General features: G+C 38.2%; 1 protein-coding gene across 1 annotated transcript in view; it reads right to left on the reverse strand.

Moving 5' to 3' along the window:
- The window catches only part of LOC117425558 (transmembrane protein 201-like), a 41,119-nt gene that overhangs the window by 10,306 nt on the left and 14,560 nt on the right, over positions 1 to 16,253 (reverse strand). The window contains exons 7-9 of the mRNA XM_034042553.3: positions 13,268 to 13,494; positions 2,889 to 2,960; positions 1,277 to 1,549 (exon numbers count right to left, since the gene is read on the reverse strand). Coding sequence (XP_033898444.1) covers positions 1,277 to 1,549; positions 2,889 to 2,960; positions 13,268 to 13,494 — 572 coding nt within the window. The remainder of the gene's footprint in view (positions 1 to 1,276; positions 1,550 to 2,888; positions 2,961 to 13,267; positions 13,495 to 16,253) is intronic.

Here is a 16,253-nt window from a genome sequence, read left to right on the forward strand (position 1 = left end):
GTTAATTCTTCAGACAGGCTTCCAAGTTTATGGAAGTAAAAAGCTGAACCAAACTGTTAAAGACACTGATTTCTAGTACTGCATCACATTCAATAATCACAGATGCTCAAAGGAACTGACACCGGATAAATTAAGCTCCAAAGCATGAGCCTGCTTTTATAAATTTCCCCAACGTTAAGAAAAAAAAACGGGAAAAGCATCCTTGGCAGCCTCTTCGTCTCTCTGGGGCACGGTTAATTCATTTTAAAGACTATATTAATTCACACAGACACACAAAAACAACTCTTAATGCAACTTTGAAATGATGCCAAAACTTATTAATCTTGACGGTTGTGTGGAGACAACTTTCCAACCGTAGTCTATTCCTACAAGCCAAAAAAAGCAACTTGTTTGGCGGAAGACTATAGCCATGCGCACTTTGCACAAAAAAAAACAAACAACATTTTTACACCAAGGTTTGACTCGGTTACAGACAAGTTTAAAAAAAAAAATTGTAAATAAGTGGTTTTGATCGAAGCCGATACTGTTAATCCGGCACACATCCTTTTTTTTGGGGTTTGATGCTTTGAAATCCTCTCTTTACATCAAACGGTAAAAAGTGTAGTTTGATTACATGCTTATAATTATACCATGTACTGTACCAAAGTGTAGAATTCACAAGGCAAGCAAGGATCTCAATCTGCATCTGTTTAAATAACCACTGACTGCTACACCAATATCCTCCTTACAAAGCTGCATACAAAATCAATCCAACAAGCTCTTCACAAGCTGTAAGAATCACAAGCTTTCATGGAAACAAAAATCCAAACATGAAAACTTATAAAAGCAGAACCTGTGATTCAAGCGCTCGCAAAACAGAATACATATTGCTGGCCAGTCTCCCTAGTTATATTTTCCTCGAGCCTGAAAGCCTAAAAGGTACATCCGAAATACCCTTGGGATAGAGATGCGAGACATCTTGCCTTAATATAGACATAGATCATAACTGGAGTTTGGAATTCAAATGTCACAAACTGGCACCTGATCATAGCTGCATGCAAAATGTTTGGGGAGAAACTGTCACACAATTGCCTCATGTCATTTGTTCATAAAACCATGAAAAACAGGTAAACATGTGGGCAGGGTGTATGCATGGGATGGATCCTCCAGATGTCGGAAAGAAAAAACAACCGATCCTGCACAACCAGAACTCTCTGCAATCAACCACGTTCGTCTTTCCAAAATGAAAGCCATTAGGCTTGCCCACTCCGACTCCGCCAGATACACACACACATACCGTGGTTGTGTGCTGGAAGGGCTGAGAGCTCAGGTGTAAAAACAGGACCCCTCGTGTTGCTGGTGTCATCTGAAGCCGTGGGAGAGGGGAGTGCCTCGCTGTGTGATGTAAACAGCTGCAGCTTCTGCCCCTTCAGGTTGAGGCGCGCAGGGCTGATGAGGGGGCGCCGGCCCCGTGCAGAGCTGGAGGTCGAGGTCACCGAGCCCGCGATTGAGGGCGTTGGGGAGGGACCAGGGGAGGACGGGCGGCTTCCAGATTTAAGGGAAAAATAATCTGTTCCGAAACAAATAAATAAATAAAAAACAAACACATGTAAATAAAGCTCAGCTGCTTGTAATGTGAATCCCAGTGCATGTGTTCCTGTTAAATGTCAGAAACTACAGCTATGGTCAAAAGTTTTGCATCACCCTATAGAATTAACTATACTGAATTGCATACTGCTTTGTAGTTTTCCATATACTTAAACCGACAGAAGTGACTTTTCGAAATCAAATACTGTACTACTATTATGGCTTCCGGTAGACTTCTTTGATTACATGGCATTAAATAAAACACTAAATTATGTTGTTTTTTTTCCCCACCCAGTTATGTCTCAATCCTAAAATTCTAGGTTGATTTTAAATGGTTAAAAATTCCACGACAAACCAATTTTAAGCTTTTCCCATATTTAATAACCTGGACATAACGACCAGTTTTATGGTAGCTGGTTAATGAGTGTTTGTTAGAGGCATGTTTGATTGAACACGGATTTAACCCAGTATCATAGGAATATCCTATTTTCAGTGGCATGGGCAACATTATGACCTTGCCATAGACTCATACATTTGTAGAATGCAGCAAAGCTCTTAAACATAGTAACTGCATTTCAGTTCAATTATGATCCCTTACTCTTTGAAACCACAGAGCCAAACCCTTGTTGCTACATTGACAGGTGCCAGGCAGGGGTCGCAGACTGCTGGGCTGAACTTTTGACTGTTTCAAAGGCACAGGGTTACCCCTAAAAACAGGTGGTTAATGAAATCCAGGGATGAATTCCAAGCGTTGCAAAATCCAAGTCAGTCTTTTTTCTAAAGGTGCTAAATAAGAGACTAGCGTTTAAAAGAGAAAGTAGATAACCCTATGGTATATAGTCGCTAACAGACACTGTATATGATGCTATTAACTGCATAGCTTTTTCAGACCAATGAAACAAGCTTGAAGATTTAATGCAGTCTATGATTAGTCTGCATGCTGTCAATGGATACATGCATAACTGAACCATTTGTCAAGCCCTGTTTTCAAATGTATTATTAAAACTTGTTTTTTTTTCTATGCCATGTTTTACTTGTGTTCTTCCAGTTCTTTTGATTATAAAATGTTGCTATTGCCCAGATACGAAGGAAACAGGTCAGCACAGCTAACTGTCTGTGACCTCTGCTTGACTTTAATGTGGACAAAATGTAGTGCAAAGGGTCAAGGAAAAGTTGCCCTGACTGAACTTAAATACAGTTACAAAAATAAATAAAAATCAGCTTTGTGCACTATTTAATCTTGCCAGAGCCTAGTTTATATAACATGAATCCACACTACAGATATTCATAGATGCAAAACAGGTCATTTTTTTACTGCTTACCTGAAGGAGGCGAGTCCTTGCAGTTAGAGATCTGTGAAGAGGGGCGACTGCCGCTGAATAAATAGCCAGAATCTACAAAACCAGAGAATGAAACACAACATGAACAAATGTGCATTCACAGTGTCAACACGCGCCAGCAAACATTACTGTGTGCACTTACAAACCCCCGACAGGAGAGGTGACCTTGCCTTCAAAATCTTATTGTCTTGAGTCACTATTCCTTTTATCATTGTTCTTCGCTGTTTTTTTTTTAAATTTGGTATTTGTAGGCTTTTTGAAATGCAAAGTTAGTTAAAGATCGTCCCTCGAACCAAAACTGCTTTACGTCTCGTCTAGGGACGACACTTAGAATAGAATAGAAATAGAAAATAGGAATAGAAAAGCTTACTGTTGTGCTACAAAATGCATTTAACAGAACATCTCCCCTGGAATGGGTGCAAAGCATATTTTTCATCCACCCAGCTATGAGCTACTCAGATGAGAAAGAAAGAAGAAACAATAAATAAATAAAAAGAAAGATCTTTGAAGGTCCTGGAATCTGCAAGCGGGATTGTGAATGGAACAGGCTTACTCGGGTCAGTAGAAATCTTCATACTCCAACAGAGGCAGGAACAATGCCTCCAAACACCTGCATGGCTAGCGGTCAGCTTTAAAGCATTCAGCATTAAGTGTTACAGCTAACAGGCTCGTTCAGGGTGCTGCACCTGACTTGTCCTTCAGTAAGGCACACCTGACGAATCTTTGACAAGTTAATTGTGCATAGGACAAACATGAGGAAATATGATTAGCTACCGAAGAGCAGCTTGTCAATCATATGGAATGAATAATATAAGCCTAGGCAACCTTTTTGGTTAACCTTTTAGTCCTGCAACCATTCCTGACATTTACAGTAGTGATCTATCCATAGAAAAGCAACATCAAAATCCATGCATTCAAAGATCTAATTTTTTTTTCATACAAACCAATGTTTTAAATCTATACAGAAATTAGTAGCTGCTAAATGTACATGCACGAGATCAAGATTATGCTGTCATCACGACAAAGAAAGACATCCACAATTCTTTTCAAACAGACTACCATCCTACAGGGAGTACTCAGCACCTGGGGAAAAAAAAAAAAAAAAAACTTCCTGAGGACTCATACCTGAAATACTTCTCCATAATACACACACACAGCTGTGTTCTCAGAAACAGAAAAATCCAACAAAAAAAAGTTGTTTTTTTTTGCAGCAACACCAGGACACTTCTTCTCTTTCAACTGCTGGAGGGGATAAAAGGAAGCTGATCTTTACGAACGTATGAGGCAACATGACCCCCGGGGCAGCAGAGGTAAGAGTGAGCTGGAAAGCGTCTATTGTTCCCAGGCCGTTCTGTGACAAGCCAACAGCTTTGTCCTTTGACTTCTCGTTAATTCATCACTGCCTGTCTGCTCGCACATTCCGCCTTGCATGCAGGTGCTTTCTTACAGTAACGTCCCTGCTTGTTTCCCATGAATCTTCATTGATTCACCCCATAGTCTTTCAGCAGAAGCTCCTGGTGTGAAGTCCTCTTAGGATGAGGTTTTCACACGCCGCTCTACACCAGCTCAATCTGAGGATGTTTAGTAATGTGAAACAAAATCCTAATACAGAGGTGATGATTCTTTCTGGTGCTGGTACAGGGCATGTATAATATTTAGGAAATCGAAAAGGAATCCAGACATTACACCTGTTTTATCAGTGGACTGGCCCCCAGCTTGGCTGGGTATGTTCCATAGGGGTTAGTTTACACATCAGTGGCTTCCTTGGTTATTGTCAATGTCATTAAGGGCTGTCAAAAACAATCTGGGTGTGATCGCTTTATAAAAAACAGTATGCTGTAAATACCTTCAGTTTCACTTCATTTCAACAAAAGCAGAAGCACACCCTCCATTTTTATGACAAATACAGGCCAAAAGTACAGCTCCTTTAGACACAGTAACGAAAAACTGCTTCTCTATTTTAAAACGTTACATTTAAACACCTTTTTTTTTTACATTATGCAATCTTAAAGTCAAAACTATTGAGAAAGCACAAGCTATTGATCATTAAACACATATGAGTGAGTCTGACGGGTCACCCTGTATCCTTAAGAGTGCAGAAAATATAAACCGTGTTCACAGCGCTGTATTGAGGCATACATTTTTTAGAAACTTTTGTGCAAACTCCATGGCCGAACATGTATTTAAAGAAAAATAAAACCATGCTTAGTTCTTCAGTGCTGTGAAAGAGCGGGCCAGAAATGTCCGATCTGCGCTCCATATAAAACTGGCACGTTCTGCTCCCCATACAACTGACGGGTTCCGCTCCGTGCTCTGCTCGCGCTCCAAGCCGCTCCGCTCTCTGCTGCAGGCCTTCTTGATTCCCTTCTGTCTTTAATCTAGTAATGCTGCCATGGTGGTTGCACTGTATTTGTCAGGGGAGGTCTTGCTGGTTAGTAATGATGCCAACTTATAAAGACATCTGCCAAGATATAAATCCTTGATATTCCAAGCCTGATTAAGCAGCAGTTGAACATTTTTCCATAAATGATTAAAACGCTTTCGCTTTCGAAACCACTGTTGAGTTGCCAAGAATCCCAAGCTATCTTCCCGATATAAAGTTAAGGTATTATATATGGAATAAAACTGTACGAATGCAGAAAATAGAATTAAAAAATAATAATAAAAATCGGACCACCTTCTAAGTTCTTTTTCAATTTAAACATTTCTCTCTCATCTTAAATTAGTACAAAAATTGCCAGCATTTGTGAAGTGAGCTTGGAATGTTGACCTAAACAGGTCAGAGTAAGATTTTTTTCCCAGGCGGTTGTATCCACATACACTAATCAGTAACGATGACAGATCCAAAGTGAATGCTTTTACTCGCTTGCATGTGGGTGCCCTAACCTTCTAATCCCTGGGAATGCTGAACACAGAAAAGCTAAATTATTCACACAATTCCACGAGACGAACAATTCAGATAAAAGGGTTAAAAAGACAATGTGTGTCTTTCAATACAAGTAATAACCTATATTTATTAATTAAAAACACTTAAATGCACGTATTTGCAACCTATATATACACACACACACACATCTGATGCTGCACCACATTTGCACCAGTATCTAAGAATATTAAATCTTGTGTATTTGATTGAAAAATTGATGTATAAATTGGTACCTAAAGTATGGGCATTCCTCGGTTCGGTTTATCGGTCTGCTTTGTCGATTGGTTACAGTGTACGTTTTTATTTATTATGTTTTTATTGTATTTAATACTATGAGGACAATCAGCATGTTCAAAATTTACTTATTATTAATTTAGTTTTACTCCGGTAAAACAATTTTAAAGCAAAATATTCGACCGACCAGATAAAGAAATTATGATGTAGCAGTAGCAAGACCCCCCCCCATTTTAAACCAGCACTATAGTTCTCTAGAAGTTTTCTAAATATATACCGGATCAGACTAATTGCATGAAAATAGCATGAATTCTACAATTCTCAGAGCATCAGACTACTCCCACACTTCACAGCAGCTGTGCAGAAAAGAACCCTGGCCAGCTCCAGTAACCAGCCAAGAGTAACGAGTCTCAGCTGCAGCGCACGGTATTCGGGATGACAAGACCCTTTAAGCCCTGTTGTGGCTAATCCCTAAAAGGGTGAACCATTAAACAACTGATGACACGACCCATCAGCTCCCCACTCCTAATGCTGCGTACACTCATTCTTTACAGTTACGTTTGTTAAATGACACATTACTCGTATATCAAAGTGGGAATAATTCACTGCAACCAATTCTATATATCCCCTATAAGAAAAAAATAATTGAAATAGTGATTAATACAGGCAAAACTTGTTTTAGAAAACATGGCTTAGATTTAGCAGGTTTTAAAAGAGTGCTCATTAGGTGCTTAATGGTAATTTTTTCTGTAGTTATAAATTGTCTTTGAAGAATATCCATTTTTGAATCCTACGAGGATTAAAAAACAAAACAAAAAAAAGACGACTGACAACGGAACGTAGCAGTTGTCAGATGGGTAAGATTACAGTAATCTTTCTGATCTGCCTTGCATTGGTTGGTGGGACAGGATTCAAGGGGTACCTTCCCTACTGTGCCTTAGGATATGTTCCTAACTGGTAGCAAACCTGTACACTCTTGAAAATTTTAAATGCATCACACACACACACACACACACACCCCTGTTTAATACTTACAAACTTTGAAATGTTTAAAAGTGTGGTGTTCAACGGTAGATAGTTGATCATTTCACAACCTTGTTGTTATGTCTACCATCAAATAAAACATTGTAACCTGCTCCTCAGCTAAGGAAAATGAACACACCAACAAGGTGTTCCTTGTCTTCACTCAAGAGCAAAAGGCAAAGGACAACTATTTGTGTAACGATATAAACTATCAAGGAAGGAAGGAGCTGTTTGTGCACTGAATAGTTTCTTGTTTTATTCCAGTCTGACGATTGTACTTTTTGTCATGTCAATATTCGGAGTTAACAGCATTCTTCTTGTTTTATAGATTCACTTTGTGTGCAGTTTTCTGTTTCAGTCGTCAGATCCTGCTGACTTTAAAACTTTTAAAAGAAGTTTATTGCTCCCCATGGCCTTGATGGAGTTCTGAGAATCGAGTCTCATTTTCAGATATCTGGGAATCCACAGTGTAACCGCTCCCCTGCCCCGAATGCATGCAAGAAGAAACTCCAGACAGAACAGGAAGCATTTCCACATGGTAGGGTGTGCGGATACTAGTACTTGCCTTTAACTCTTCTGTACAGCGCCGCTGGAAATCATTCATATATGAACGATGATGTAATGGCGACGTTAGACGCCCATTTTAAGCCTTTTTAAAACAACCATTGGTTGCTTACCAAATGACCAACATCTCCAAAGACTTCAACAACCAATCTCGGATTGTTTAATTGTAGGGTATATTTCATCTAAACAACCCCATTCATTTTTCATCCAGTATTATCATTACATACATGTTTAACAAAAGTTTAGCTTTTATAGTGGAGAACAATAAAGTTACATTATCTTTATGGGGAGTCAAAGCCCCCAATGAAGCTGTACTTTTAAATCAAGCGCTTGCGTTGTTTAGGGTTTCTCTTTATGTATTGAAGAAGCTGGATGAGGTTCATCCTTACCCACCCTCCACATGCTGCTGATGTTACATTACAAGAGTACTCTCTCTGGCAGACCGCATCAAAATCAGTGAAAAACTGAAATATATAAAACGGCAGTACCAATGACAGGGGAAATCATTTCTAATGGGTAATTATATACACTGTATAATTACAATGGGGCTTTATTGCATCAACGCCGGTTTAATGATTATCATTGGCACTGCTAGACATGGCACAGCCTTTGTAACCTTTAATTACACACGCAGAGTATTTATCTCTATTTTATTTATTTTTGTAATAATCCAAACCAACATTCTAACTTCAGACAGGAAAAAAAAAAAAAAAAAAGACAAATAATTGCTGTTGTGCTTTACTTTTACTAATGGGATCGCTGACATTTCATGATTTACAACGAGACAGAGGTTTATAAAGCCCACCTTGTAATCCCTTTACCTTCAATCCTCAGGATTGTTGATTCAAACCTCCCTGTCACACTTTTAATTTGTTCATTCAGAACGACTGTCTGCTGTGCTGGAACGATGTCTAATCTGGTTTGCAAGCAACATGCTTGGTGGCATGACCTTACCTGCCCTCTATCTAGGATTATATTTCAGGCTTGCCTCTAAACTGAGTTAGTCACATCTGCACCTTTAGAATATACCTGCTGAGCTCAGATGTAACTACAATCACAGTATAGTAAACCACTGTCCAAGACTATCTGCAGTTCCCATACCTGCCACCTGTGCTGTATATTCTACATGCCGTTTAAAATCAGTGTCAGAAAAGGATCAATGTTTATTACAATCTTGCTTTCTTTAGTAGGATGTTACATCCGGTTACAATCTAAGCTCATTTAAAAGTAATTGAAACTGCAATTCAAATGCTACATGTACAGCATGCTGGCATTTAGACGAAAAGCAGGGATAGAGTATTCACAGGATAAAGAACTCTGCAGGTTTGCAGCAGAATTGAAGGCACAGATTATGAAAGCAACACTCCTTTAACAGGGCAGCCCATCCTATGAAAAACAACCAAAACAAAATTCAGGAGGACATTAAAACGTATTCACTACGATGGCTTAATGAACAGGTTTTAAAAACACATTGTACCTTTTCCTCAATCAATGTGCTTTGAACCAGCTGAACTCCAGCCAGATAGACACATCGGTCATTTTCAGAAGGAGACACCACTCCCCACATGGCTTTAATCTCAGGATTTAGACCTACTCTGTCAACAGCTACTGTCAGGGACAGTACACTCCAGTGTGTGCAATAAACCAGTGCCAGGATTCTTTAGCAAGAGAGAGAAAAACTGCTACAAAACAACTAGAAGAAACTGCACTGCATCGGACAAAAAAAACAAAAAAAACAAAACATATGCAGACTTTTATATTTAAAGCGTAAGTACTGTAGTTTTATTTTTACAGAGACTCCTTACCTTTCTAGTGGTTCTAACTGCAATTACTAAACGATTGTATTCTTTTTAATAGGCTGTGTTAAAGTGCTTTGATTGCTTTGTATTGCAGGCTAGATCAACCAAAGTGCCTATGTTAATAAGCAGCATCTAGTGCACAGTAATGTATTGCTCGTGTTGAATCTAGCCTAGGTTACACATATCTATGGTATGTAGCTAAAACTGAAGAGCAGCGGCACTATTCTGGACTGACTTTAAACAAACAGAATCAGTGTTGCCAGCAGGCACAATTCTAGGTAGAAAAAACTATTTTTGGAAATCTTTTTTGTGCGGTAAAATCGCTGCTGTATAAAAATGAATCCACCACTTCCTTTTCAGTTGTGGAGAATATGATAGCTTAATATGAAAAAGTGATTTACCTAGCGCCTGCTCACTAAACACCATATTTAAGATTTAAAAATAGAACACCTAGATTGTATCTTCTTATTGTTTTGAAGCATTATTCACAACCGTGCACTGGAGAGAACTATACACAAGACAGAAAAACGGTTTGGTTTTTTTTTCAAATTAGTAAAACTAATTTGTATGACAGATTTATAAACGTGTGACTGTATGTAACAAAACAACAATCCTACACGTCAATCCTGGACAAATATTACAACAAAAAATAAATTCAACTTCCATTCTAAAAGTTTCGTCTAGTAAAGTCGAACAGTAGTTTTGCAGTTTGCAATTTGTTACCTAAATTACCTGAGCTTATATTGCAGTAAAGATTTAAAAAGGAGCCTACGTTGTACTCTAAATTTTGCTCAAAGCTAATTTCTTGTTTGATTTGGGCATTTCCTACATGCTCGAAGTACAATGGAAACAAAGAGAGGCGATCTAATGTTTATTTTCAAAAAAACAGTTATTTACATGTCGGGTGAATTTACAGGACATAAACAGCAGTTTCCTGTACCACTAGGTAGGAAGATAATTCTGCAAGTACAGTACTGTACCACACTGCATTACTGTACCACAAAAATCAGCGGGCCTGTTTATGTTTAAACACAACACAAACTATTGTGTTACAGTTTTGCTTTTTTTTTATTCCCTTATGAGTCACAGGAGAAGCATACTTAGATAATAAATTGCTACCGTAACTGTAAAACACTCAATAGTGCTAAATTTAAAAAATAAAAATGTATAAAACTAACATCAATGACAAACGTTTCAACTAGAAGCCTTTCTCAATATATTGAATAAGACTGTCAAAAAAAAAAAGTGGGGCACTACACAGATCAGTGGAAAACCTGCAATGTCTCAAACTTAGTCTGTCTGATCGCACGGATTGTAAACCTGAACAAGCGATTAAAACACTCCGATATGTTTGTTTCTTCCTGCTCCTGCACACCCTATTCCACATGACACAACTTCCCCTGACTCAAGTTTCATGGCAGAATTCTCCTCAACAGAACAGTTCTACAGGTATTCTTTGATTTTATTTTCTGTTGCTTTTCACTGCCTGACTTGGCCTCATTTCCACGTCATGCAGAGAGCGATCTGTGCAGGCTCTTCCAAATTCAGCACAGAAAACCTATGACCCTTATAAACATGCACTCCCAGAATGCTCCTCTTCGCAGGTTTAACATGACGGCACGTAGCCCTACCTATCTCCACCTTTCAGCAGTTTGGCTAGGAGCCCACATTCAAGTGAAAAACACAAGGAACCCCATTTCAGGATAAAGGCGGTTACCGAGAGGCGACTGCTGTTGACTCATCTGCAATGAAGATTATCTACACAGAAAAGGAGTGGCAAATTAAAGTGTCTTTATTAACCTTCCTGCGTTGGGACATTATTATTATTTGTTTATTTAGCAGACGCCTTTATCCAAGGCGACTTACAGAGACTAGGGTGTGTGAACTATGCATCAGCTGCAGAGTCACTTACAATTACGTCTCACCAGAAAGACGGAGCACAAGGAGGTTAAGTGACTTGCTCAGGGTCACACAATGAGTCAGTGGCTGAGGTGGGATTTGAACCGGGGACCTCCTGGTTACAAGCCTTTTTCTTTAACCACTGGACCACACAGCCTTCAAGACATGTAAGTGTATTAGGCGATTTGTCACGTACGGTGTAAAAAGATTGACAAACACAAGTCAAAGTGAAAAGTCTCGAAAATGAAACCAGATACAGAAACATACAAAGAAAGTAACATTACAATAAAAGTAGTTTATTCATGAGCCATCATGTTGAGGACAAACAGGCAGGGTCGGGGTCAATACCTATTTTTCAATTCCAATTCCATTTCCAATTCCAATTCCTTCGAAGGAATCGGAATTTGAGAGACAAGTTGCGATTGTTCAACTGCTTTCATTTCAAGCCCATTTAATTGACTAAAAGTGTCTTCAATTTCTGTAATCTATTGCCACTGTGAGAAGCTCATTTTAACAGAACACTGCTAATTCCAATCTTGGTCAATGACATGTTGGAATTGATTAAAAGGGAATGGTAATTGGAATTTGGAATTGATAAATAATTGGAACTGAAAAACAGCAATTGACCACGACCCTGAACACAGTCCAGGACGAAATACAGACAAAAACAAGCTCATGAGAAAAAAAACAAAAAACAAATCACAACAAAAAGCAATAAAGTTTTATGCAAAAACTGGATACTAAAAGTCCTGGTCTAAGCTCTAATGTATTATTATTATACTTCTTGTATCCTGGAGCAGTGTGTAAGATTGCGAGACACTGAAATTCAAGTGTGATGTTTCTAACCATGCCGTTGCTAAATAAATGTTTGAAGAATATTGCTGTCAGTTTTTACATGCTTGAATGGGAAACAAACCACTAAGGTACTTCAGGTTTCTTCAATGCAGACTAACAACATTATCAATCATTTCAAATTCGCATACATCTTTCTCTTCCACGTCTACTTTTAAATGTAGATATATTATCCTATAAATTGAAAAACAACAATAAGTATAGCTTTTATATACCTGTCAGTCAATCTCAAATAGACACACACCCATTTACCCATATGCAAAGTGGATCTAAATAGTTATAACACAATAGAAATAACATTGGGTTTGCCAAGAAGCCTGCATGAGTCATAAAATCAAAACATCTGCCAGCAAAAACCACACAGATTGACACCTCGATTCTAAATACAGGCTTTCCAGAGCTTGCACTCAATAAATAAATAGAAAGACAGCATAATTACAGAAATGAATTATAGAATTAATTCCTTGCTTGTGTAACAGTTATAGGTTATATTTAAAATGGTTAATCAAGGGGTAGAAGTTATAATAATTAGAAAAAAGTTTAAATAACATTTACTGTTAACTGAAAGTGAAACCTAGTACAATGTTTTAAAGTAAATCAAGAAGAGTTTGTGATAGTGTTTCCTGGAGGGAATGTTTTGGCAGTAGCGCAGTTCCGCCCTAAGCAAAGAAAAGAGCGAGTGTCTTGTTGTGGTGTGCACTCAGGTTATGCAGCGAGCTAACAGTCAGTCAGTAAGTAAGTTCATGTTGAATGCCTGAAATGTTGGACTCTTGTTGAAGACAATATCTGGATAATATTTAAACCACGCGAAGTCTCAGAAAAGTCTTACACTTCTTTAATTCCCTATTACGTGTGTTATGAGATTCTCTGCTGGGTTTTTTTTCGGGTAAGATCAATTTGTGCCAATAAGCAATAATTGCTTCTGAAAACTCTCAAAGATGGGGGAGAGAGGCGGGGAAGCATGAATTGATTATGTGCGCGAATCCCATTGAACTGTGAATATCTAGGGACCTGTGTCAAATGGTACAAAATGACGATGCAACCTTGAAGGAACTGCGACTTGCCTGCTCTAGTGATGGATGGGATGGTTCCCAGGGACAGTGCCCGGTTCAGACGGCCCGGCAGGGAGGACGGGGAGGCCTTCCGCACTCGGTGGCAGAGCTGGTGGTTGACCAGGTGGGAGAGGATGGGGGGCGGTGTGGGGATGAAGACGGAGGAAGCAGACAGAGCTGGAGACAGGACCCCGGGGTCACCGCTGTAGAACGATGTCGCAGAATCTCCAGACAGATACCTGAGAAAGACAAAGAACACAGAAACACTGTTGTTCCATTCATTCCTTCAGCCTTGTTGTAGTTCTTGTTTACGCCAACTCTCCTCTCCAGCCAAAGTGCAAGGATGTAGCACAATTTTCCTCAAACTGTATATTCACGGGATAGAACTTAAAAGGCTTAAAATGAATAAATACTTCTGTATTTCAGTATTGATGGCACGATACAGAAATCACAGGGATCAAATCTAGTGCTATATAAACAAAAAAGTAAAACAACTTTGTTGCAACAACTGTAGTTGGAAGCATGCCCAATACCAGATACTGGTACACATTTTCTACAATTGCAAAACAATCTGAAAAACATATCTACACACAGGTATTTGTTCACACATGCATATTCATAAAGAATATTTGTATTGAACATAGTAAACATCTATGGTTCAGTCTAATGCTCTGTCGTTACGCATATAGTTCAATAGCAGTTTCTGAACTAACCAAATAATGATTCAGTTGGAACTTTACAAATTGCTGATAGAGTAGATATTAATGCCGAACACGCTGGACAGAAGGGCGATTCTCTTTTGAAAGCAGGTTTATTTTATTACTGTTTTATTTACTGCAGTATGGTACTAATTCTACTTTCATTTTGCATACACATGGAACTACAATAGGAGTAATATAATCAAACACATTTTACAAGCTGTTAAAGAACAAAAAAAGCAAGAAAAACAAACTTTGTAATAGATCACTGAGCATGTCCTGTCATTCATTGTGTTTGCTTTGCCTTTGTTTCTGCAGGTAGTGTACCAAGGAAAATGCAGAACAGGGTATTGGGTTTCTCTAACAGCACTTGAAACATTCAAGTTCAAGTTAAGCTCTTTCATTAGAATCCAGCTCAGTGTGTGCAGTCAGCACATTGCTGTGCATTTTCATTTTGAAGATTGTTAAACACACAGGTTATACAGTAAATCTCTTCATATTCTTGCAGTTTTCTTATTCACGGATCACATTTCCACAGTACATGAAACAAGTGGACCAGAAGAGTACTGATCAATTACAGTTTAATGTATTCCTTTTGGAAGTGTCAACACCAGACAGAGACTTCTGCCATAAGCTTGTCCTCTTCCCAAATTCTCAATGAACGTGTCATTCTCAATGAACTATTAAATGTATCATTTTACATCAATGCATAAAATGTAATTTTACCCCCAACAGTTTACTATGAACAATGATAAAGTTAAATTGCCATGAGACAGGACATGACAGATCACCTTGCTAAATACATTAAATGCTAGCTATTTAATTTAGATTTGAACATAAACTTTTAAATTGCTTACATTTAATGCAGATGTAGATATTATATAAGGATTTGTTACAAAACCATTATCAACCATATTATGCATTAGTCTTAGGTGGGTGGGTGTGTGTGTGTGTATATATATATATATATATATATATATATATATATATATATATAATTTTACATTCTCTACAACTTCAAATTCTAAGGTCTCTTATAAAAGTTTACTACAGTAAATTTGAAGTTTTCCCATATGAATTTTCCATAGTTTACCATATTTTCTTTGTAATGCTTTACCATAATGTTCACTTACAATGTCACAGTAAACTTTTACGAAGGGTGCTGTAATACACCAACATAGTGGAAGTGGTGGATTTCTTTGCAAGTAAAGCGAATCTCAGAATGATACAGTATACCGTTTCTAATGTTAATAATGGAAGGCGGCCCATGCTGCAATACCTGGTCTGTCTGTCTGGAATGCAAAACACTGCAAGTACTTGTACTGGGGACTGAAACCCAGGTGCAGGAGAGAAAACACAACACAAAACGCACATCCATGAAACACGGGAACAGTCTGTGACATAACATATTCAATGCATAAGGAATCGTTTGGATGAAAAGGGAACTAGCATACCAGGAAGGATTGTCTCCAATTACCTTAAACACTAAAAATGTGTTGCATTTACCACACAGTGATGTGCACTTTTAAAATTACCTTAAAACAATTCTTTTTTTTTTTTTAAGCTGGTCTGCAGCAAAGATTTTTATATTGCCCTCTTGTGGTTTAAACAGGAACAACATGATCAAAGCTGAAGTGCTGTTTGGAATAATATTTGTACAGTGACATTCAACAAGACAACTTTATCAATAATAATAATAATAAAAAAGGCAGCTACAGGATTTAGGGTAAGTACAGATTTGTTGCACAGTCTGCTTGATTATTAAAACATGTGTTCCAGTGAAAAGCACACAAAGGGCAATGAGAAGGTTGTTCAGCCCAGTGCCTGAAGTCACAAATTCCAAGATCACACAACTGAATCTATCCAACCACGATGCAAGACTCCTAGGAAGTTCCCTAAGGATTGCCAAATAACTTGAATAGATAAACTTTTGATTACTTTATAAACTTTGCTGGATAGTCAGAGCTCCTGGAATAAAAGACATTCAGCAATTTGATTAATGAGTAAAAAAAAAAAAAAAAAAAGCCTGTTCTGAATCCGTGTAATAACCGTCATATTTTCAGAAATGGTTTTATGCTTAAATGAACAACAAAAGCATGACACAGAAGTAACCTGCATTGAAGGCTTGCATATCTGCAACAACTTTTTTTTTTTTTTTTTTTTTTTTCTGAAAGTTCAAAACAGGCTTTTGCCTGGTTTGCTGACCAAGTCAATACTATGGTACTAATGCACTGCAACTGAAGCGACTGCCGTATGTGTTTATACAAAGGTCTGCCACACACGAGCACTGTGTCACCTGG

Source organism: Acipenser ruthenus, chromosome 20, assembly GCF_902713425.1.
Source record: "Acipenser ruthenus chromosome 20, fAciRut3.2 maternal haplotype, whole genome shotgun sequence".
NCBI classification, from domain to species: Eukaryota; Metazoa; Chordata; class Actinopteri; order Acipenseriformes; family Acipenseridae; genus Acipenser; species Acipenser ruthenus.